At 40.9% G+C, this 26,150-nt stretch overlaps 1 protein-coding gene across 12 annotated transcripts in view; it reads left to right on the top strand.

Annotated features, from left to right (window-relative positions):
- EPSTI1 (epithelial stromal interaction 1) overlaps positions 1 to 26,150 on the top strand; it is a 308,217-nt gene that overhangs the window by 177,544 nt on the left and 104,523 nt on the right. For 11 of the 12 annotated variants that reach the window (XM_031655815.1, XM_031655810.1, XM_031655809.1 and 8 more), the window contains one exon: positions 8 to 144. In XM_031655815.1, the coding sequence (XP_031511675.1) occupies positions 8 to 139 (132 nt within the window). In that variant the 3' untranslated portion in view covers positions 140 to 144. Of the gene's footprint in view, positions 1 to 7; positions 1,053 to 26,150 lie in introns of those variants that run through there. The other variant, XM_031655811.1, reaches the window with a different exon arrangement.

Below are 26,150 nucleotides of genomic sequence, written 5' to 3'. Positions count from 1 at the left end.
TTTCCAGGTGCTGTGTGAAGAATGGAAACATGCAGCAATAAAGACACCAGTCCTGGTGAACCTGATGCCCTATGGCTGGTGTGGCGGCGGACAGATAAGTAAACAGATCATTCTATACACGGTAGTCAATATAATCTGACAGAGGTAAGCATGAGGTACTAGTCAAGTATGCAAGTATCTGTGCATGAGTTGCTAGTCAAGTATTCGTGTGTGCATGTGTGAAGTCTTCCTGGAAGAGATCACTAAAACTCTAGGAGTAGGTAGCCAGGTTAAGAAGGCGGGAAGATCGGGATATTTGAGGCAGTGGAAGCAATTTGAGCAATGTGTGGAGTGGAGACAGAACCTGACTGTTTGATAAGTTTGGAAGGTTAATCATAGCTAGAACAGGGTATTGGAAGAGTTTTGTAGAGGAAAAGATGAGTAGACGGAGGCTGCCAGATGTTCTCTCCCAAAATATTTGACCATCATCAGTATGAGCAGGGCAGATATTAGCGTGATTATGAAAACATATATGTGTGTGTGTGTATATGTATGTATGTATATTTAAATGCATTACATATTTCAATCAGTGACACGTGTTTTTCTAGGTATCTTTTTGGCATATTTTTAAGAAAGACATTTTGAAAATTAAATGTAGTCATGAACCCTTCACCACACCCAAAGAACCATTCTTGACACTCAAGCAGAACATTTTATGCCCCAGTTTGAATTATCTGACTTTGGTTTCTCTCACTGATACCTGTAGCCCCTCCAAAGTAGTGGTAGACAGAGCTGAGACAAGAAATTTAACAGCTTTTTCCTGTTGTAGAAAAATCTGCATTTAAAACATACTGACTTACTGAATTAAAGTAAGTCACTCCGCCTCTTAAAGACTCAGTCACACATCCAATTTTCCAGTGGCCTGTGGCCACTGAGTGTCACAGTGTGTGGAAGTCTGTAGGGGGCCAGTCCAGAGGAGGGACCACAAGGCCTGATTGTCCAGTATCAATTGATATCCACAAAAGAATGCTGGCTCATAAAAATAAATTGAAAAAAAAAAAAAAACCCAGCAACACAGTGAACAGGTGGCTTAGTATGAGGCTGTGCTTGCACTTTTTAATGAGCTGATTTGTTTCCAAAATTCGTTTTGGGTAATGTATTAGTCTGTTCTCACGCTGCTATAAAGAACTACCCAAGACTGGGTAATTTATAAAGAAAAGAGGTTTGATTGACTCACAGTTCCACAGGCTGTACAGGAGGCATGGCTGGGGAAGCCTCAAGAAATTTACAATCATGGCAGAAGGCCAGCACGTCTCACATGGCAGGAGCAGGAGGAAGAGAGAGCAGGAGGAGGTGCTGCACATTTCAAAAAGCCAGATCTCATGAGAACTCACTCATTATCATGAGAACAGCAAAGGGGAAGTCCGCCCCCATGATCCAGTCACCTCCCACCAGGCCCCTCCTCCAACACTGGGATTACAATTTGACATGTGATTTGGGTGGGGACACAGGGTCAAACCATATCAGGTAACAAAACTTCCAGTCTCAAAAATGATAAGTCAATTTTACTGCTATTATAATTCTTAAAACTGTTGTTGATGATGATAATTGTCAGGCCTCTGAGCCCAAGCCAAGCCATCACATCCCCTGTGACTTGCACCTATACGCCCAGATGGCCTGAAGTAACTGAAGAATCACAAAAGAAGTGCAAATGCCCTGCCCTGCCTAACTGATGACATTCCACCACAAAAGAAGTGAAAATGGCCGGTCCTTGCCTTAAGCGATGACATTATCTTGTGAAATTCGTTTTCCTGGCTCATCCTGGCTCAAAAACCTCCCACACTGAGCACCTTGTGACCCCTGCTCCTGCCCGCCAGAGAACAACCCCCCTTTGACTGTAATTTTCCTTTACCTACCCAAATCCTATAAAACAGCCCCACCCTTATCTCCCTTCGCTGACTCTCTTTTCAGACTCAGCCTGCCTGCACCCAGGTGGTTAAAAAGCTTTATTGCTCACACAAAGCCTGTTTGGTGGTCTCTTCACACGGATGCGCATGTCATTTTCGCATGTCAATGATGATGATAGCAGTTATTTGGACAGTAACATGCCCAAGACAAATCCAAGAGAGGAACACAAGCAAAATCAAATGGAGAGATTTGACTTTGCCCAAGTTCTTCTCAACTAGAAATTTCTAAAGGTGTTTTGTGTGGAATGCTGTGCTATGTGAAGTTTTCAGCTATTCAACCGCAAGGACATCAAGCTATTGGAAGAGATTCAAAGAAGGACAATCAAACTTGGATGGAGCTGACTTACAGAAATGGGCTAACCTCCAGAAAGAAATGCCATTGAATCCAGAGAGAGGTGCGTTGAATCAGCCCTTGCTGACCAAGCCTCTTCACTGTACTGCTCAGACCTCTCCATCCTGGTGACAAGGGCTTAGGCCATTATTCATGGTCTGACTGCTCTTGACATGGCCATCTTGCCTTTGAAAAAGGATAGACACAGAGCATGTTCAGACAGAGCCATACTGTGTGATTTCTTCAAAGAGAGCTTAACTGCAGGTTTGTCAAGGACTCCTCTTGCTCCTTCCTTCCAATTTAGTCCTTAAATGTGGTCCAATTACAACAGGAGGAAAGTCTCACAATCTAGAATATTGGGGGTTTTATCACTATTCATTTTATTCCAAATTTGTTATACCTGAAATTGCTAATTAAAAAAAATGAATTTAGGGCTGAGGTGGGAGGATCATTTGAGGCCAGGAGTTCAAGACCAGTCTGGACATCATAGTGAGACCCTGTCCCTAAAAACACTGAAAAGACAGTTAGCTGGGTATGGTGGCAGGTGTCTGTAGTCCCAGCTACTCAGGAGGCTGAGGGAGGAGGATAACTTGAGCCCAGGAGTTGGAGACTGCAGTGAGCTATAATCATGCCTCTGCACTCCAGCCTGGGTGACAGAGCAAGACCCTGTGTCTAAAACAAATATATTTAATTGAAAATAATCATGTAATAATCCTGCTTTGACTAAGACAATGGAACTATGACTTTTTAAAAAAAGTATTTTAGCACCATATTGTCTTTCAGAATTTGGATTAATAAATGACGTAACTGCTTCAGGGCAACAGACCCTCACTGCAGCTGCTTAGCCCAGGAAGCAGCAAGGTCAGTACAAGGAGAGCCACAGGCCTGGGGAGATGCATGCCTTCCTTCCTGGCCAGCTGGATCTCACTACTTAGCCCAGATCGCCTGCAAGAAGGACAAAGTCAAGCACTTCACAACCCTGTCAGTTGCAGTCCTGAAGAAGGTGGCCAGGAGCTCTAGAAGGATTCAAAGCCCCAGGGATTTTTGGTTTTCATGTATACACTTCTCTTTACATATGTGTTCCTCGACATTCAATCAGCCTTGCAGGTTTGTTCCCGCTCCTAGCATTCAGAAACACTTAAGAGCAGGGTGGGTCAAAGCTGCCCACCACATACACACACAGCAGAGTGAAAGAAACTGCTCTGTAGGACAGCTCCAGGCTCACGGCCACCCGTCCTCACATGCATGCCTCCTCCTCTTCCACCAAACCACAACAGACTCCTTCATGTAGCATTTATGCCCTCTTCTCGTGGCCTCCACCTGCCATCCCACACCGATCCCTCTTTATGTCCCCACAGGTACCCAGGAGTCTCCCCTAACTAAATTCCCCACTGCTTCTCCAAATCACCCCAATCCTACTTCCCACTGAAACTAACAAGAAGGGAAGGGAGGTGTTAACAAATGAAGTCTTTGAAGGAAGTCACCCCAAGAATCTGGGCCTACTAGTCATTCCCTAAGGCTCAGCTCTTGGCATTTGCTTTGTTCCCTGGGCCATTGTTTTCAGACTGCCAAGAAATTTCACCCTAGTCCCATTTTGGAGAGCACGTGTAGGTACAGTGCTGGGTAAAGACCCTGACATCAGGTCCTGGTCCCTGGCCCAGAGCAGGGGATAGGAAGGGAACCGCCACTCACTGTGTGCTCCCTCATTGACACCTCAAAGGAATTCCAGGAAGGGTGCTTTAGTGACCCTTTGGCTTACAGAGTTTGACCCGCCCAAGGCCACCCAGAGAATGAAGGGTGGGGCTGAGATCACACCTGGGCCTACCTGGCTTCCAAGCCTTTTGCTGTTTTCATTATTCCACATTTCTTTCCAAGGATACAGAAAGTAGGGATAGGGAGTGCTATGGAAACAAGCAAAAGCCTTATCTGTACTTAGTATCCAAAAAATACTGTACCTTCTCTGACCCCTGCTTTATTTATTTGTTTATTTTTAGGGAGGATATAATAGCCAGAAAAATAAGCAAACAGAAGATTCCAGGTTCTACTTTATGCCAATTTTTCTTAATTATCTCAGTCACTAGAAAAAGATCTATTTGAAAATCTTTCTCTGAGCAGTTTCTGTCTTGGGCCCCATTGTTTGAGGAGCCTGTTGGATTTTTAAAGTTATTAGTGTTTCCATACTTCATTCATTGGCATATATGTATATTCTCTATACTTTACAATTACAAGTAAACTCTTGAAAAAGTAACTGTCATTCCGTGGAGCTCTTTATCGCACCCAACGATAATTTCAGGGGGCAATTGGCAGTCTAAGTCCTTGCTTTCTCTCATTTTAAAGGGGAACCAAGTCAAGTTAGAGTGAATTTGTTCAAATGTGGGTAAGATTCAACAGACACTTCAGCTGCCCAGGGTACTTTTCCATGTCTCTCCAACGAACCCCACCCAAATAGCTTAGGATTGGCATTTTCTGTGAGCACAGGGATAGAGAATGAGAACGGAGTCAGGTCCTCAGATATTCGAGGTTAGAATTCCATCTTAACCTTGCCCATGATGCCCTATGTGGAGAGGTGCTACAGCGGAGATCACTTGAGAATCATCCTGTGGCTCACACTGCCATAATTAGTTATCTGTTCAGCACCTCTTAACTAATCAGAACAATGGCACATACAGAAGTAAAAGGAGATGAGACGAGACAAGAATACAGCAATTGAATAATAAAATGGGTGAATCTGTTAGCAGAGCAAAAGACACACAGTCATAGGTTGGCAAAGGTTATAATTTTTGTTTTTTATTTATTTTTTAAATGGAGCAAGACAGTCTTGCTCTGTCACCCAGGCATAAGTGCAGTGGCATGATTTCTGCTCACTGCAACCTCCGCCTCCTGGGTTCAAGCAATTCTCATGCTTCAACCTCCTCAGTAGTTGGGATTACAGGCATGCACAACCACGCCTGGCTAATTTTTGAATTTTTAGTAGAGACAGGGTTTCACGATGTTGACCGGCCTGGTCTCAAACTCCTGACCTCAAGTGATCCACCCACCTCGACCTCCAAAAGTGCTGGGATTACAGGCATGAGCCACCGCACCTGGCTACTTTATTATTAAGCCCTGTCAGCACCCACAAAGAGAAGTACTGGAATGGCACAGACAGTGGAGACAGTGACAAAGAGCAAGGTTAAGGCTGGAGTTATGTGGACAAAGAAAATGGAATGAGGCCAAGCAATTGGGGATAAAGAATAAAAAGCAGAACCAGTGACAGCAGGGAGCAGAGATCAGAAGGAACAAGAAGATACTCTGGAAGAATGCAACCAAACAAGAAAAAGAATGAATTGTATGTGAACATTGAGTTTAGGGGCAAGCTGACTGTCTTAGCCAGTTCAGGCTGCTGTAAAAAAAACACCATAAACTGGGTAGCTTTTAAAACAGAAATGTATCGCTCACAGTTCTGGGGGCTGGGAAGTTTAAGATGAAGCTACCAGCACATTCAGCATCTGTTGAAGACCTGGTTCACTGATGGCACCTTCTAACTGTGTCCTCACATAGTGAAAGGGGGTGAATGAACTCCACTGGACCTCTTTTATAAGGACAATAATCCCACTCATGAGGGCTCATAATCTCATCACCTCCCCCAAAGCCCTATCTCCTAATACCATCGCTTGGGGGTTGAGGATTTCAACATATGAATTTTGGGAAGGACACGAACATTTAGACCATAGCACCAGCTTACAAATCTCAGTGGCTCCTGAGGTTGACATCATGGGATTATAGAAAAGTACCATAACTGAGGCTTAGCATGATGAGGCTGAGTCATAAAGAGCATTTTAAGTCATGAATGTATTATATATGGAAGACCACAGAGATGTGTCATAAGTTTTAGATGGATTTTGGTACAGTATAGTTGAAATTTAGATTTTATCAGTAAAAGTCTAAGCATTGAGCTATTTGCAAGGATAACCAGCCTCCAACCATCCCAGATAACTAAAGGATAGTCAAAAGATCACTATCCAAAGTCTATTGTTGTTTCCAAAGGCACAGAGATGTAAAAGTGGGACCACCTTAAGAGAAAGACATAGATTCCTATTACTGGATCAGAGGGTGCGTGGGGAGGGGTGGAGGTGGTGTGGAATTGCAAAGCTCTGGAGACACTGAATGCATTGAAACAAAAGTGTGTCATGAGCTACTTATGTTTTAGAAATACAATACTGACAGGATACTATAGGAGATTGCATTGGTAGAAAAATTGGCAACAGGGCCAAGACTAAGTTAAGGCAAGTGAGGTACTCATCTCTGATGTAAAATTTAAGGAAGTGCCAAAACCCCAAGTTATTAATATTAAATACTATTTTAATGCAATATTTTTAGAAATAAAAATGTGTGCACAAATACATGATGAACAAAATATCAAAAAATTTTTTTAGTAAAATATCAAAAATTTAAATCAAGACAGACTCAGCAGTGACAAAGGCAATATCCAGGAGAGGGTGGATGACCCACAGAGATGTTTAGGAGGAAGGATTAAGTAACTGATCAAATGTTGCCGAAACAGTGAAACCAGGGAGTCATGGGAGTGAAGGACAAAGCCCAAGTTTACGACTTAGGGGGACCTGCCAGTCACAAGCATAGGGCAGTCAGAGAAGAGGTAGGTTTAGAGGAGGATGCAGGTGAGATCTGCCGTGAGTTTTGTCACATTTGAGGTGTGCATGGGATATCAAAGGGGAGGGGAGAAAATCTAGCCAGTGACTGGGAATATGGACCTAGCACTCAGTAGAGAAGTCTGGGCTGGCTATGGAGGGTGGGACTTTCTCACATGTAGGTGCTGCTGGGAGCCGTGTGTGAGCCTGACCAAAGAGCGGGTGTATACAGAGAAAAGACAACGCTACCAAACACAATAAAAAGTAGTAATAACATTGATTGAGGCTTACTCTGCACTAGCCATTCTGTAGTTTATAAACATTGTCTAGTGATCCTCACAGCAACTTAAAAGGTCCGTGTTATCATTAGCCTCATTTTCCAGATGAGGCAGTTAGAGAGGTTAAGTAAGCCAGGATTTGAGCTCAGCAAATAAATGACAAAACCAAGCTACAAACTGGAAGCCTGAAGAGAGGAGGGAGGCAGCCGGGCTCTGGGGAGTGAGGCCCAGGGTGTGGATTGTAGCTTCGTGGTTTATGGGGTGTGTGGTCTTGGCCAGCACTCGTGTTCTCCTGGAGCCTCTGTGTCTTCATCTGTAAGATGAGGAGAAGATACCAATCTTACAGGATTGTTGTGAGGGTGAGATGGGGAAGGTGAAGTGTCTGATGCATGGTAGGTGCTCAAGATGAGCGGTACCTAGTGCAATCATTAGGAACACCCCAGCGTCATGCAGACGTTTAAAGGGCCTGAGTGAAGAGGACACTGGGAAAGAGAATATGATGGAGAGGTAAGAGGAGACCCTCTCTGAGAGATGGAATCAAAGGAAGGAAGGGGGGTGGGCACAACAGTTTGGATTGGTTGCCAGCTAGTGATGTCCTTAACAGAAGCACAGGAAGTGCAGTAGAGCAGTGGGGCATGAACTGATGGTTAGGAAGGAGAGCTAATGAATGCTAACAATGCTTCCCAAAAGCGTGGCTCAGAAGGGAAAGAAAGAGAGGGATATTGCTTGAGGGAGACACAAAGGTCAGGCAGAGCTCTCTTTTCACCCACAAATGCTCCAAGATGGGAGAACTTAAAACACTTTTTCTCCCTGAGAGAAGTTCATGGAGTGTGAAAAAACAAAAAACAAAAAACAAAACAAACAAACAAACAAAAAAACCTGATTTAAAAATAATGACTTGCGCTTAAAATAATTTAACATATTTAAAAGTACTTTTGCCTCTAATGTGACATGGAGCCTTCAGAACAATCATGGAGTAGACTAGGCAGGTAGCATCCCAATTCATAGATATTGAAATGAAGACTCAGGAGAAGATTAGAGATTCAAAGATGATCAATGTGGAAAGATTAAGAGACTCCCTCCTCACTGCAGCTGGTGTGCAGAGTCGAGGTAATGGACAGATTCCAGAATAGCCATGAAGGGGCTGTGTCTGCAAGAGAGAGTTACTAGCAGGAAATGGCAGGCTGCCTGTAGGTATGAATGTGTGGGAGGAAGTGAGTGGGACAGAGAAGAGACTTTGACTCCTCCCTGTCAAAGTCTAAACCAAGAGATAGATGTCTGAAAAGGGTTTTAAAGTTTAACTTTGTATTATGAATATATGAAGACTTTTGAAATTTCTTCGGAAGGGAAAGAAAGAGATAAGAGTGGGAATGCTTGCAGTGTTTTGGCTTTTCAGAAGCCCTGGGCACATGCGTGTATTAGCATTCTACAAAGAGACAGAACCAATAGGATATATAGAGAGACACATGAGAGGGGATTTATTAGGGGAATTGGCTCACATAATCATGGAGGCTGAGAAGTCCCATGGCAAGCCATCAGCAAGCTGGAGACTCTGGGATGCCGATAGCATGGTCAGTCCATGTTCAAAATCCTCAGAACTGTGGAGGCCGGTGGTGTAATTCTCAGGCTGACTTCACAGACCTGAGAAGCTGAGAAAGCAAAGGTGGGGAGGGGGACAACTGTGTAAGTCCTGGATTCCCAAGGCCATAGAGCCTGAAGTCTTGATGTCAGGAAGAGAAGAATGTACATGTCCCAGTTCCAGGAGAAAGCGAAGGGAAATCCTTTTCTCTCCTTTGTAATTCTCTCTGGGCCCTCAGCCTGACTACCTTGGAGGCAGATCTTTCCCCACTTAGTCCACTCAGGCTCACACACTAATTGCCTCTGGAAACAGCCTCATAGACCCACCCGGAAATAATGCTTTACCGGTTCTCTCGGTATTCCTTAATCCAGTCAAATTGACGTCTAAAATTAGCCATCACATGGGCATGGTGATATTTGGATTATATATGGCTGGCAGTTGGATAGCACCAGACATATCCGAGGTCTTCGGATGCAGAACCATCACCCTATCCACCAGCCACATTGCTTTTGTCTGCAAGTAGAACTTTTGCTTTCCAGAAGTAGAGTAAAAAAGAAATTTTTTTTGGTTTTCATTGTGAGGATTCCAATCTTAACTCCACTGAGGTTCATGAACAATGCTTCCAGAGAGACAAAAGATTAGGGATAATTTGCATAATGCTAGTTAGTTCAGTTTCATTAGATATATTTAATAATCATTGAAGGCTGGATGTCATGCAGAACTTAGAGGGGATTGTGCAAAGAAATTAAAAGTAGGCTAAACTTAAATTGTTCATCGAGGTCCCAAACCTGAAGCTATTAATGCTAGAACAGAATTAGATTCACCAGCATGTACCTGACATGCCCTTTGGAAAGCATGTTAACCGTTTTATGTAAGAAGTGGCATTTCATCCAGGTTTACTCATTTGCATACTTGTGATTTCATTTGCATATATTTTACTGTGCAGTGCTCTGGAAATATATTCACTTATTTTATTCCCTCCTTTAAATTTCTTACACCCTCTACAGTACCAAAGGACTTAGATGACCAAATATTGAGGAAAATATTCTTGTTAGAAAGGATGACAACTATGGAGCTTCCCTATCCAATCTGCCGTCAAAACTCTCTTTTATTCTTTTAAATATCTAGTGGGTATGTTTCCCTATTTTCTATTTCCACTGCGTCATCCTAGAACAGGACTGACTTACCTCCTAAATGGCTTTCTGGCTTCCAGCCAAAACCATCCAATTCAATCTATCTCCTGCTTTCTGCATACTTTCCCTAAAACACCACTTACCTAATACTCAGTGGCCTTCATAACAATCTAATGGCATTTTTATATTAGGTTCATCACATTTCAAATTCTTAACTTCTGCCATGGTCACACTTCCAAAAATTTATAGCTGTTAGTATGTATGGCCATCTTCTCTTTACCATTAAAGAGGAGTAAGTCTTTTCTGACTTTGCTTTTCCCCTTCTTACATCCTCTAAGAAGGATTGTGTCCTTGCCAGCTCAGTTCCTCATTGGGGCAATGAGGAAAGAAAAGCAGAAAAGTATGAATAACTGCATCAGAAGGGCTGGAAATTTCCTTTTCTTTCCTTATTTTTTGGAACAGAAGAAATAATAGAGGTGGAAAGAAAAGGGGAGGGACTGGAAAGATGAGGGCTTTAAGGAAGGGTGAGATTTCGAGGAAAGAGAGTTTAGAAAGAGTGGTTGAAAGTGAAACTTCTGCGTAGCTTTCTAACTAGAGATAAGATAAAAAGTAGAGCTCTGCTGAGGTCAGATACAGAGAGAGGACATCTGAGTATTAAAGGAAAAACAAGACATGGAGAGAGAAGTTAAGTGAAAAGTTAGGGTATTGGTTTGGCCATTGTAACAATTATTGAAATACTAGTAGTATAAAAGAGATGAAAGCTTTATTTCTCTTACAAAAACGTCTGGGTTGAGGGTAGTCCAGGAGGTTAAGAGTGCTCTATGAGATTGAAAAAGGTGCCCAGGTTTCTTCTATCTTGTTGCTCTTGAAGGCATTGTCCTTGTCTGTACGATCAGAGTTGGTCATCCCCTCCACATCCATATTCCAACCCAAAGAAGGAGGAGAGAGGAAGTAGAGCACAGTCTTCTTTTAAGGGCAGAAACTCTGAATTGCACACATCACTCTGTTGACTTTCTGTTTGCCTGAACATCCTCAGATGGTGAAACCTACTTGCAAGGGACGCAGGGCAGGATATTCTCTGGGTGGGCAGTTCAGTGCCAGGCAAAACTCAGGGGAGTACATTACTAAAAGAAATCAGGGAAGACTAAATGGAGGAACAATTAGCAGCCTCTGCACTTATAGTTAGATAAACAAAAGAGCCTAAATCTCAATAAGCTTGAGTTGGCTGCAGGGAGTTTGAAAGCTAATCTGGGTTCAGATTGCAGAGGGGTGTGTGTGTGTTGGTTTTACAGGGGAGCAAGGCAGTAGAAAAGGAAAGCTTATAGAGTAAATCTGTATACTTAGTGTAATTGACATTGTACTAGAGCAGGACACACTCTGAGGTCCATGACTCTAGCTCATAAGTATGTCTTCAGTTCAGGGGTGAGTCAACATTTTCTGTGAAGGGACAAATAATGAATATTTCAGCATTTGTGAGCCATGCAATCTCTGTCAAATATATTCAAGTTTGCCATTGAATTACAAAGGCAGCGTAAACAATATGTAAGCAAATAGGCATGGTTATTTTCCAAGAAAGTGTTATTTATGAAAACAGGCAGTGGTTCAGATTTGACCTGTGGGCCTTAGTTTGCTGCCCCCTGCTTTAGTCTATTGCTTCTGAATCTAGTATCTGTCCCCATCTAATATAAACCTACCATCTACTATTTACTTATCAATTTATTTAACTGAGGTTGCATTCTATGCTAGGCCCTGAGATAGAAAAGTGAGACATAGTACCTGAAAACACGGAGGTTATTGTCTAGAAAGGAGATATACAAGGAAGTAAATTCAAAGCACCCCGGTAATTTCTACAGTAGACGTATGGGCCAGAATCTCTAGGAACATGAGGGAAGGTATGCCAAAGCTTGCCTGAGTGTCAGGGAATGCTTCTCAGAGATAAGGTATGCAGGGACCTGAAGACAAATGGAAGTAGCCCTTGGTGACCAAGCAGGAAAGAAATTTAAGGGGAAGAAATGGCATGTGTGTGAAAATTAAAGAGTTTGGCATGTTTCTAGCACCACAAGCTTTCAAGGAGCAGAGGTGAAGGCCTAGGAGTTCAGACTATAAAGGTCATTTATGATCATTCTAAAGAATTTTGTTTTTTATTGTAGATAATGAGGATTATTGAGAAAACATTCAATCAGGCAGTAATGGTTTCACATCTGAGTGTTAGAGAGATGCCTCCTGAAGAGTGTGTGCCATGGATGGAAGGGGAGGAAGACTAGAGCGGGGATGCCATTGAGGGTTAGCATGTGTTTAGGAGAAAGAGGGCAGGGGGCTGAAACTAGTGGCCAGCAATAGGCAGGTATATTAGTCCATTCTCACACTGCTATAAAGAGCTACCTGAGACTGGGTAATTTATAAAGAAATTATAAAGAAATTTATAAAGAAAATAGGTTTAATTGACTCACAGTTCTACAGGCTGTACAGGAGGCATGGCTAGGGAGGCCTTAGGAAACTTAATCATGGTGGAAGGGCAAAGGGGAGGCAGGCATGTCTTCACATGGTGGCAGGAGAGAGAGAACGAAGGGGGAAGTGCTACACACTTTCTAACGACCCGGTCTTGTGAGAATTCACTCACTATCACGAGAACAGCAAGGGGGAAACCACCGCCGTGATGTAATCACCTCCCATCAAGTCCCTCCCCCAACATTGAGAATTACAATTCAACATAAGATTTGGGTGGGGACACAGAGCCAAACCCTATCAGCAGGGAAATTTAAAAAATTGATTCAAGAGATTTTTGGGAGTTTGAGGTGATATAAACTCTTGCAAATTATAAAGGGAGAAGAAAAATCAAGAATGACACCCAGAATACTGACTTGAGTAACCAAGTGCATGGTGGCACTTATCAAGACAGAGTAGAGGACGCAGAAAAACTAGGTTTTGGGAATTTGATATGTATTTAATATGCTTATGCAAAATCCAGGTGGAGTCTGTCATGCAGTTGTCAGTTCCTTGGGAGACTAGAACTACAGACCTAATCAACTAAGACGCTTCAGTTTGGGGGTAGGGAAATGTAATTACTTGCACTCCATTACATTCTGGAAAATGCAACTTAAACAATCAAAATGAGCAAATACAGAAGTCCAGGGAAAATCAAAATATGGTTATAAGATATAAAATCAAACCAAAGTCTGCCTATGCTTATAATAGACTTCAGATTTTGCACTAAAATTCCTTATAGCCAGTGCAAAAAATGAGGCAGTTGCTTGAATCACTGTATCTGTAGGACAAACATCAGTTATTCAGGGGAAGCCAGTTGGTCTTGGTACTGAGACTTTCCAACGTGATGTGGCGAGAAAATTCTCCAACAATATCCTCATACAAAATAAAACGTTTCATTGGACTTTATCTTGGGCTCTCAAAAGGGTCAAACTAAAGCAAGGTTGTACCAGATCAGTTTTATGTGGATTCAGTCATTCTCAATTCATTCATCTTCATAAAGTGCCTAGGTCAATAACCCTTCCAGGGTGTTGTGACAGAGGGAGAACGGAACCAGGTGGAATCCATATGACCTTCTGGTTCCCAGCATGGCAATATCAAGAAAACAATATAGTCTTACAGACCATTGTCTTAAAGAGGACAGTTTTATTCTCTCATCTTATGGATTTTGCTTAACTATATTTCTTTATATTTATACATTTAAATTGTTTATCTGAAGAAGATCAACATTACAGGGCAGATATTTTCAAAGTCATTAGTTTTAGGCCAGAATAACTTTTCTTGTTTAAAATGTTACAAATGGATCATAGAATAACTATTGCTATGAGCCATTATCTGTAACATGAGAATAGACCGGTACTGAATCATTATTATCCAGCACTTTTTCCTGTTTCTGTAAAAAGGTTAGCTGGGTAAACTTAGAGTCTGAAATAGAAGAGGAGCAGATTATCTAAATTAGAACATATGTTCATCACTTTTCTCCTCAAAAAAGAGCATCTCTCAACAACATGATTCATCATCTCTACTATCCAGGTTTTGTTCTTTCCATCTAAACAGAATCAGATCCCTCATGTACACTGTGAGAATATCCTTAGTGCTTGTTGCAGTAATCTCCATTTATTTATAATTATCCTTCAACCTTTTATGATTGGAAGATGTTGGGAATTGAGTTGAAGACATACAGAGAAATGTGTGGAAAAATAGGGCATATGGATATAACAAAGAGATTTACTCCACTTGCTTCTAGCTTAGATTTCTGATACCTTTCCTCACAAACTGTTTATTCTCATTTTAAAAATTATAAACTTACATCTGGAATTAAAGACTTTTTGTAAACCACAATACATGAAAAGAAAATGATCGAAGTGTAAATACACGGCATTAAAAATTGTTATGTGCAAATACTCAGGTAGCGACCATACAGACCAAGAAATATGATTTTGGCAGAATTCCAGAAATATCTCCCGCCACACCCACATGTCTCTTCCCATCATCAGTTCCTCCATGCCACAGTAATCATGACTCACTTTTATGATCATCACTATGCACGCCTAAATACTGACTTTTTGAACTTTCTCTAAATGGCATCATTGAATATATATCTTTTGTGTCTGATTTCTTTTATTCAATCTTATGTTTTTATAATTTATCCATGGTGTGGTGTGTTATGATGCATTCATTTTCCATTCATTTTCATTGCTGTGTTAAATTTCACTGTTTGAATAAATCCCAATTACTTATTCATTTTATTATTTATGGACATTTGAGTAGTTTCCAGTTTGGATCTCCCCTGCCCCTCACTTTTTCAGTCAGTCTTGTTGCTCTTTAGTAATGCAATTTCCACAATAAAAAAGGGTTGGAAAGAGGAGATGAGGAGTTTTACTTACTGTCAGCCATTACAAACGTTTTCTGGAAAACTATCTTCTGTGAAGTCATTTGACCACACTTACCTTTTAAAAAATACATAATTTTAACTTTTATTTTAGATTCAAGGGGTACATGTCCAGGTTTGTTACATGAGTATATTGTGTGATGGTTTAGAGTACAATTGATCCCGTCACCCAAATAATGAGTATAGTATTCAATAGTTAGCTTTTCAACCCTTGTCCCCCTCCTACTCTCCATCCATCTCCCCTCTAGGAATCCTCAGTGTCTGTTGTTCCCATCTTTATGTCCATGTGTACCCAGTGTTTAGCTCCCACTTATAAGTGAGAACATGCAGTATTTGGTTTTCTGTTCCTGTGTTAATTTGCTTAGGATAATGGCCTCCAGCTGCAGTCATGTCACTGCAAAAGACACGACTTAATTCTTTTTAATGGCTATATAGTATTCCATGGTGTATATGTACCACATTTTCTTTATCCAGGCCTTACCTATTGATCATACATAATACATAAAAAAGTGCCATGCAAAATGGTGAAACACTGAACATACTGAGTATCAGTTATTCTGTTATCACAATTTTTACACTTTTAAAACTAAGATTAATTAGTTAGCTAGCATTAATGAATGTGTACAATATCAGGTATTGTGTGCTAATCCTCCCAAAGCTCTACAAAGTAGAAACTATAATTATCCCCATTTTACAGATGAGAAACTGAGGCACAGAGGTGGAATCACTTTCATGCAATCACATAGCTATTAAATACAGCATTTACTGCATTTAGAATTCAGCCTAGATAATCAGATTTCAGATTGTTTTCTTAACTATTGCACTAAGTACCCTAACTAAGAACAAGCATGAGGAGAAAAGGTAGAACTTATACTTCTGATCAGGTTACATTTGTAAGATCATATGATACTTAGTTCTTTCTTTCTTTCTTTTTTTTTTTTTTGAGACAGTCTCACTCTGTTGCCCAGGCTGGAGTGGAGTGGTACAGTCTCAGCTCACTGCATACTCTGCCTCTCAGGTTCAGGTGATCCTCCCACCTCAGCCTCCCGAGTAGCTGGGATTACAGGTGTGCACCGCCACGCCCAGATAATTTTTGCATTTTTAATAGGGATAGGGTTTTGCTATGTTGGCTGGGCTGATCTTGAACTCTTGGGCTCAAGTGATCCATCGGCCTTGGCGTCCTAAAGTGCTGGGATTACAGGCATGAGCCACTGTGCCCAGCCAGATACTTAGTTCTGATTTAGAAACAAAACAATACAAAACAAACCACCTTCACACCTATAGAACCACAATGACCTATGTTAGGGCAGAAGAAGGATTTGTAGGTAGGGTCCCCTGCAGCTTGTTAGGACTTCATTTTTCTCTCCTACCAGATCGAGTCCTGCAAACGTAGAAGGTCTCAAAAGAACCACCTCATCAGTACTCACACAGGAGCAGATCCTATCATCTACAGCCATAGCTTCCCAGCGTTGGTGGAAAAGGTCAGCTTGCAATCAGTCACAGCCCACGGTCAGGTAGTCTGGGCCACAATATTACAAGGTAAACAGCAATGACAACCTAAGCAGAGGCATTTCATTCCACACAAAATCTGCAATGCCTTCCATAGGACCTGCCTGCTCATCAGCACTCAATAAATGTCTGGTGAATGAGCTAGAATTAAAAAATATAAAACTGACTTGACTGATTTTATGAAACTGAATCCTTTTGCTGTTACTGAGAATCATTAGAATGTCATTCTAAGCAAAGCTCTGATCTCCATCTTTCCTCCTCTTTGAAAATCTGTTATTCTTTGGGACCTGCTGTGGGCGTGCTCATAAACAGTGCCGTACACGGTGCTTCCTGGCAAAGCGTTTGTTTGCGGTTGTGTAGACACAGCCCTAAATGTGTGGCATTGTCTTCTGGCATCCAAAAGCAAAAGCAGTGAATTAAAATCCCGATTTATTTATATATCTCCTCTCTTCAGTTGAATATCTTGTTCAGAAGAGTTATATTAATGTGATTTATCACAATAAACAGCATGGTTCCTGCTTTAATTGATTTATCTTTTTCTTCATATAAAAATTCCCTATATCTCTGTTCTGCACCAACTTTAAATGTCTTTTTCACCCCATAGATCTTTGTTGGCACTGATAATTTCTACAGAGATCAGATTTTTTTTTAATACAGTCTGCATCTTAAATCATTCATTTTCTCATTTTCTAACTGCTGACTATAGTCATCCTTACATTTACTGAAATTAGCATGAGTTTTAAACAATTAATCACAAAAGAAGTGGAGTGGGTTTTTGCTTTTTAAAAAACGGCTTTGCTGTTCTTTATGGATGAAACAGTTGATATTTTGTTAAGAGATTTTTATCTGACTTTAATTCCCTAGCTTTAACGTATTCTTAACTGTTCTAAATGAAATGGTTTGTCTTAAATGAAAGTGTATCTATGGTAGCATAGTTATATCTCGTCTTTAAAATGGATCATTTCATTTCATACATGCTATAGAATCTTGAATTTCACCTTTACTCAGCTCAATTTCTTTACTAAAAATGACTCTGTTGCTCCAAATTCCTACATCAATGGATTGGCTATATCAAATCCAAGCAGTAATTGTTCATAAGCACATATTTTATAACATGTGCTAATAGAGTAATAAAATATATTGCAATAACAATATGCTCTGCCTGATAGAATTTCATCATGAGACTCCATTAACACATTCAGCTGGTATCAGCTTGTGAAAATGCCTTCCATTGTGGTGGAAAGGAAATACTCTGTATGAGTGAATGGAGAAAATGGGCTTGAGAGAGGAATTTCTAGAAAGCCTAGGTAGAATGAAAGAATCAGAACCATGAATGGATGCTGAGCAAACATCTTGGACATGCATTGTGCTGCGCCTGCACTTTCCTACCCCTTAATCCTCACCCTTCACAGTCCAGAGGCTGCCCTCAAATCTGAATAGAGCTGCTCTCCTAAGCTCACTAACCAGGCTCCTACCCACAGTGGCCTTAACTTACTCTATCCTATTTTCCACATGCAAGCATTAACCCTTCCTTCTTTGATTTTCCTCTTCCCTTGACCTCTGTGAGGCTAGCTCTCCTCCTACTTTTCTAAATGTTCACTCTGGCTCCTCTTGGACTCCATGCTGCAACCCTGCCTGTCCCCAGGTCCTGTCCCTGGTTCTGTTCTCTCCCCTGTCTGCCCTCCTGCCCTCCTGCCCTGGTTTGTTTTCCTCCGTTCACCACAACACCACTCCCAGGGCTGACCTCTCTCTGTGTTGTGGCACCCGTGTCAGTGCCTGTGAAATGCGGGAAGCCCCAAACCAGATGATGTTTCACTGTCCCCCACATCAGCTTTTCTTCTGAGGGCCGTTTTCCCTGTGCTTTTTCCTCTGGTCTCCTGTGATCCCCTTGGTCTGTTTCAGTAGGAGTTTGGCCTCAGAACATGTCAGGATGTTTCACCTACTCGAGTTGGGTTCTTCTGGCACCAGGCCTTTTGCTTGTTTTCCGTGTATTTCATTTCCAAGTTCAGTCCTCCTCATTTCTGCTCCTGGAATGTTGGGGTACAGCCCTGAAACGTTTCCCTGATTTCTTTCTTTTTTTAAAATCTGACTTATCCTGCCCAGTATTGGAAATGAGTCCTCATAACATGTTCTCAGGCCAACCTCATACTAAAAACAGCTCCAGTGACTGCCTATTTTCTGCCAACTAAAGTTAGTGCAGTTTCTCCATGACCAAGCCATAATGTCTTCCTAGACTTGTTTCCCACTACTTGCGTATGTATGTTCTCTGTACTTCAGCAAAACCTAATCGCTTGTAAACATCATAGTTAGTGAACATTATTCCTGCTGTCTCTCAGGTTTTGCAAATATTTAAACACATAAATGACCAAACAACATAAGAAGAACCACATAACATATACCATTTCGCCATGAGATACTTAATCATAAACTTACAATTTTGAAAAAAAATTAACTTTTGCATTTGTTACTTTTTTTAATTACGTAGATTCTTTCAAGAATTAGGCTAAATTCTAAAATGACTTTCTTGTTCTGCGTATTCTCTTCTTTTTGTGGAAAAGAACCTGATGGCTTGAACCTTGAAGCCTGACTCTTCCATGAATTAAAAGCTGTTTAATTTGCATGGATTATACACATATTCTTTTTTTTTTTTTTTTTTTTTGAGACGGAGTCGCGCTCTGTCGCCCAGGCTGGAGTGCAGTGGCCAGATCTCAGCTCACTGCAAGCTCTGCCTCCCGGGTTCACGCCATTCTCCTGCCTCAGCCTCCCGAGTAGCTGGGACTACAGGTGCCCGCCACCTCGCCCGGCTAGTTTTTTGTATTTTTTAGTAGAGACGGGGTTTCACCGGGTTAGCCAGGATGGTCTCGATCTCCTGACCTCGTGATCCACCCGTCTCGGCCTCCCAAAGTGCTGGGATTACAGGCTTGAGCCACCGCGCCCGGCTACACATATTCTTTTGATCTTAATTCCCTGACTGCATTTTCAGCTCTCTAGTCCTTCAGTTAGAAAATGAAGCCACATTCGACACCTGCTCGATGCCTTTTACACACCATCTGACCCCTCAGCATGCCTCCCAGCCCCCGACCAGCCCCAGCCCCTCCCTACCTCCCTGACCTTACATTTTGTGTTTCAAAGACACCTCCTGAAACATGGAGCTTTGCCTTCTGATCTTTACTTTCTTACATAAATGCACAATGCAACACATATTGGCTTACTGAATTCAAATAAGTTATATGTTTACAAGAATGTGATTTTTTTCTTAAAGAAAGCTAGACTTCTGAAATAGCACTGACTTTCAATGATACCTCGTCAAGTCATTTTGATTGTCCTTCTAGAAAATCAAATATCCAAATATCCTTCAGTACATTATTATTATTATTATTAATTATTATTTTGAGACGTAGTCTCACTCTTGCCTGGGCTGGAGTGCGGCGGCGTAATCATGACCTCAGCTCAGTACAACTTCCACCTCCCGGGTTCAAGCAATTCTTGTGCCTCAGCCTCCCAAGTAGCTGAGACTACAGGTGTGAGTCACCACGCCCAGCTAATTTTTGCATATTTAGTAGAGATGGGGTTTCACCATGTTGGCCAGACTGGTCTCAAACTCCTGACCTTTCCCACCTCGACTTCACAAAGTGTTGGGATTACAGGCTTGAGCCACCACACCCAGCCCATTACATTATTCTTAAAGTGGGAAATTTCTTTCTCTAGGACTCTTCATTTACAACCAGGTACTTGGTTGCCCTCAGGTCTCCCACGATCTATGAGCCAGGAGGATGCTAAGGAACTCACACCACATAACATCTGAGTTTTTGATTCCGTTGCAGTTGGGTAATTGCCTCTGACCCTGCACCTAATCTGTGGTTTTCAATAGCGACAGGCATTGCTTCTACTTCTGACTTGGCTGAATCCATTGTGTAACTGGCATGGTGTGATAGCTCTAATACGGAGAAAAACGAGCGAGAATTCTCTAGAGGCAGACACAGGATTGATTTTCAATACAGGAATTGATTACATTTCAGGCAACTGACTGTAATTTAGTGGGGAAAAGCAGAGTCAATGAGGCTGATATAATGGTTTCCTCTATAAGCACTGATGCAATTAGCAACTCATTTTAATTGAAAAGGTACAGCGACTCTTGAACACATTCCTATGGACTTCATCACAAAACACGGACTGCTAGGAAAAGCCAAGGATTCATTTGGTAACACTGTAATGCATATTTAGTAATACCAAGGAAAAAGAAACCATTTGAGTAGGTTCAGGTATGTTTTAAAATATATCATCAGTTCAACCAGCTTTTAAGTGAGAATAATAAGTAGTTTATCTCACAAGATATTGAGGGTTATCAAGGAGATATTTCCCCTACCCAAAAAAGACTCTCTAATCACGCAGCTCTTGCCCCTAAATTTTTGCCAAATTTTCCGAATAGAAATTCAGTTTTTTAGGGTTAAGGCATATGACTAATGAAGTCACTCCGTAAATGCAAAAGGCCATTATGTTTTAACAAACTTAAGTCACCAGGGATGCTATCTCTCAGATTCTGATCCCGATTCACTGGGTCTAGAATGGGACCCAGGAGTGGAATTTGCATGTTCATTAAGTATCCTCAGTGAGTTGGGTATGTGGAAGGTATTCTAATGAATACTGCTCTAAATATATAGCTTATGTAAGAATTAGGTATTAATGATTAAATATTTAGACTTATTTCATCTCATTTTTCCCCAAGAGCATACTGGAAAATTGGAACAAAAAACAACTAAGATTCAGGAGAGGGTCATGGAGGAAAGAAAATGCACACCATGGAACAGTTAGTTGCCTGAGAAGACAGGCTCAGGCTAGTGTCTCTGCAGGGAGCACAAATTGGGTAGGCAGAAAACAGAATAGATGTGTTAGGTGCATGTGGCAGGCAGCAGGGTCAGGACCAGGGTGAGGTGAATGAGGTATCTGGTGGGATTCATTCTCAGGGCTGTGCTAGAATAAGTGTTCCCTTCAATTCTGTACCCCTGGCATGTCACTCACTTCACCCTAGTCCTGGCTTTGGTAGACACTTCTGAAATGGCTCCCAATAAGCCCACCTTCTGTATTCATACCTTTGACTACCTTCCTTTGTGTGGGACTGGACCTAGTGACTTGTTTCTATTGAATAGAACTTAGTGAAACTGATACGTTAAGTTATAAAAGATCGTGACTTCCACATTACACACACTCTCTGGTTTTCTAACTCTGATGAAGCAAGTTGCCATTGGCGAGATGCCTTGTCGAGTGGCCTATGTGGCAGGGCCTATGAGAGCAGCCTCCAGCCAACAGCCAGTAAGGAACTGAGGCCCTGAGTCCACCAGGCCCCAGGGAACTGAATTCTGCCAACAATTACCGGAGTGAGCTTGGACGTGGAGCCTTTCCTGTTTGAATCTTCAAATGAGACCACAGCCTCAGTGGACACTTTGATTTCAGCCTTGTGTAGGACCATGAGCCAGCAGCCTCAGCTAAGCCATGTCTCTAGATGCCTGACTACAGAAAGTGCGAGGTAGTAAATATTGTTGTTTTAAGACATGAAATTTTGGAGTAATTTATTATGCAGCAATCAATAACTAATACAGTGCATAAAGATTTTGGTAGTGGTGATAGGGTGTTAATTTCTGAACCTGAAGAGCAATACAAACAAGGAAAGGTAAGAAGTTAATGAGTACACACTGAATTCATACCACAGTTTTTTCCAGGGATGGTCCTTCCTGCAGGGGTTACTTCTTTTTCCTTTTCCTCACTTCCTCTAATCCCTGTCTTTCTTCCCTAAAAATAAACTGAAGAGTTATCAGGGTTCACTGCTAAACTTAGAAATTTCTTCTGTTAAATCTCCAAGATTATCAGTATCATCACCCCATATCTATCATGATCCTCTTTCCTGAAATTTATCACTGTTACCAGTAAGAGGGTAACTGTAACTAGTAGCTGCAATGCTTGTATTTTCCACATACACAAATTCTCCTCTACCCAGCAGCTACAGTCACTAGAACACAAAAATTAAAATGTTGGACATTGTAAGAATGTGGTGCAATTAGGGCTCTTATTCATTGCTAGTGGGAGTGCAAAACGGTGCAACCACTTTGGAAAGCACTATGGCAGTATCTTATAAAATTAAGCCTAAATCTGCTATGTGACTTAGTAATTGTGCTCCTAGGAAACTATCCAGGAGAAATAAAAACTTAGGTTCATGCAAAGGCCTACATTTAAAATTTATAGAAGTTTTATGCCTCATAGTCCAAAAACTCCAAATGCTCATCAACCAGGGACTGGATAAGCAAATTGTGGTGTATCCATACAATAGAATGTAACTCAGCAAAGAAAAGGAACAAACTGCTGACAAATGCAACATGAGGACCCTCAGTAGCATCATGCTAGTGAGAGAAACCAGGTGTAAAACACTATACTCTGACTCCAATTATGCAAAATTCTAGAGAAGGCAAAACTAGAGTGATAGAGAATAGCTCAGTGATTTCCATGGGGCCAGACTTCAGGGGAAGAGATTGATTGCAAAAAGGATAGGGTAACATTTGGGTAGTGAAAACGTTCTATGTCAATTGTGGTGGTTATGTGACTGTATGCATTTGTCAAGATTCATTGAACTTTCAACCTCTATGGAAAACAGTATGGAGATTTCTCAAAGAAATAAAAATAGAACTACTAGTCCACCTAGCAATGCTACAGCTGGGCATCTACCCAAAGGAAAAGAAATTGTTTTCTCAAAAGGACATCTGCATTCATATGTTTATCATAGCACTATTCACAATAGCAAAGTCATAGTATCAACCTAAGTGTCTATCAACAGTGGATTGGATTTAAAAAATGTAATACATACACACACACACACACACACACCCACACACCCCCATGGAATACTACGCAGCCATAAAAAGGAATAAAACATCTCCTTTGCAGTCACATGAATGCAGCTAGAGGCCATTATCCAAAATCAATTAATGCAGAAACAGAAAATCAAACACCACATATTCTCACTTATAAGTGAAAAGTAAACAAAGGGTACATTTGGATATAAAAATGGAAACAATAGATACTGATGACTCCAACAGAGAGAGAGGGATGGGGGCAAGGGTCAAAAAGTGACTTATTGGGTACTATGTTTACTATTTGGGTGATGGGTTCTATAGAAATCCAAACCCCAGCATTATGAAATATACCCATGTAACACACCTGCATGTGTACCCACTGAATCTATATTTTTTTAAAAAAGAGGGAATACATATACAAGCAAAAATAGACTATAAAAGCTGATTACAAAAAAGATTTATAACAAAATTACATAGATCTTGAAATTAAAATGTAGTAATTGAAATGAAGAAAAATTCATTGAACTTCGAGCGCATTTATTGTATATAAATGATGCATAAAAATTGTTTTAAAAACTCTAAACGGCCAATAGAATCAAAAATTGAAGTATTTCAGGTTATGTTTCTTGTCTTTACAATCATGGCACAATCATTGCTCATTTCAAATCTATCATTTAAATGCAAGAGTATATAGTACTACAGGGGCTAGAGACACATGAGCTGATACTGTGTGTACTGAGAGCTGACCATATAGCAGGAAGTTCTCTGAATTACTTTCCATGTGGAGTAAAATGGTTATTGAAGAAAAGCCATACAAATGCGCTACTTTGAAGCTTACATATATGTATTATTTAAAACTCAACGGTAACCTCAGAAATTGTTTAGAACCTAGTCCAATAAAAGATTTTGGGGGATGAATATTTTATCACTGATATTATTTAGAATTGCTGGCTCGTGGTGGTAATAAAAAATAGTTCAACTTGTAGTCAGCTTTATTATTGTTTTAAAATTCTTTCCAGTGTACTCTCTATTGCCTGCCCCTTGTGGGGTAGACTCACATCTGTCCTTGATATTCTACTGCTACTCCTCATCAACAATTGTGGGTTCCTGGGACCCTAGAACAATATCACAAAGCCAGAGGCCAGTCTGACTTGCAGAATCTTTGAAGGCCTCGTTATTATTCAAAGAGTGTTATTGATTGCCTACCGCAACCAGGGGCCATTCTAGGTGCTAGCAATTTCAGGTGAAACAGTCTCTGATCTCCAGGACTTAAGTTCTGATAATGTATATTGACATTGTGAGTTCTAGCAATAGCATTTTCTCTAACAGTTAAAAGTGGTAGCCTTTGCTAAAAGTTACAGGTTGTCCTCTCTTCCTTCCCCTTTGTTTATCTTTCTCGATGTCCTCCCAGGTACACCCCTTTCTCCCAGCACCATAACCAATTACATTTCTTTAAGTTTCAAGTAAGGTACTCAAGTGCAGGGGCACATTATCTTCTTAAAAGGGAGAACCAACAAATGGAAACTTTTGTACCAACTTAAATCTATTTGTCCTTCTTGTGGACCTGTGACATTCACCTGTCAATCTGCTCTTAAAAGCCTCTATCAGATGCAAGGTGCTTCTGAGATTTTTGATACAGGGATGCAGCTTAGAATTGTAAGTGGCCTCCTTGATATTCTGCATCACTAGGTAAGGCTTACACAGCAAATACCTATGCCCATCAAAAAATAGTCTAAGATAAAAGTGCAGGCAAGCAGATCAGAGGATATAAAAGGCCCATTGTGAAAACAATGGGAAGGTTAGTATAGGCCAAGTTAGGTCTCCCACCAACCTCTCTGCTTTATGAAACTATCATGCAGCTCATCCCAGTCCCACTGAAGTCTTTTCTTCTTTTAAGTCTATGTAACAATTTCTAACTTAGAACTATAAAGGTATTTAGAATACATGTCAGGGCCAGAATTTGCAGAGGTCAAGAAGCGTCTTTATGATTAAGTGAATGATCCCAGCAAGGTCAGTATTAGTTTCCTCAAGACTTCTTATCAGACTAGTGGGCCAACCACGCTTCCCATTCCTCCCAAAGAAAAGTCAGACAGGAGCTCAGAAGTAGTGCTGGACCTCAATACTAGTTTTCAGAATCTCATGACAAATTTTATATGTTATATGTTCATGATTGCAAAGAGAAGATAATGATTTTTTTCTGATAATAATGCAGCATATTCCTTTCAGATCAATGTTAGCACATCTCTTGTCAATCAAGTTTATATTCCACCTCAACCAATTCCTTTCATAGGCATTAGCTGATTTGAATGGGGTGATGTATTTTAAAATGATGAGGAAGAAGCATTTTTTTTTGTTTGTTTTGACTTTACTTGAGAACTGGTGACTGATTTTTAACACACACACAGACACACACACACATACACACATACATACACACACATACACAAAATCTCTGGTGATGAAAATAACCATTAAATATAACTAACGCAACACTATGCCATTTATATGATGAACTGACTCACTGCTATCTCACTTTTTGCTTAGTATAGTTTTGTGTACTTTGCTTAAAGCATTTGAGGCCACAGAAAGGTTGAACTTGAAATCAAGTCTTCAGGGCTATTTCACATTCTTCTAAGAGTGTTTCTTCAGCTGCCAGGGAAAGATGTGTGCATGAATTCTCTTATCCATGTCAAGACCAGTTACAGCTGCGTAAAATCAATTCAGCTGTGGTAGACTGATAAGTGCACATTTCAAGATGACACAAAGTGATCACACCAGGTGAGAACTAAAAGAGCTTTGGGACCATATTAAATGCCATTGCGTGATGGGGAAGAGGAGAGGAAGGAAATGTACAGGCCAGTTGTTGCTGGGATGATATAGTTTTGTAAGCCCTCTATGATCTGTGTTAACCCCTTGTTGTTATGTATATTTTCAAAATGTATGCACGATAGTTTGCAAGAAATGGTCACCCAGTGACAGAGGACCTGGCTCCTTCTGGTCACTTGTCCCCTTTCACTGTTTTGAGGAC

This window comes from Papio anubis, chromosome 15 (genome assembly GCF_008728515.1).
Source record: "Papio anubis isolate 15944 chromosome 15, Panubis1.0, whole genome shotgun sequence".
NCBI lineage: Eukaryota > Metazoa > Chordata > Mammalia > Primates > Cercopithecidae > Papio > Papio anubis.
Note: the sequence above shows the minus strand (reverse complement) of the source record. Positions and strands in the feature narration are given on the sequence as shown.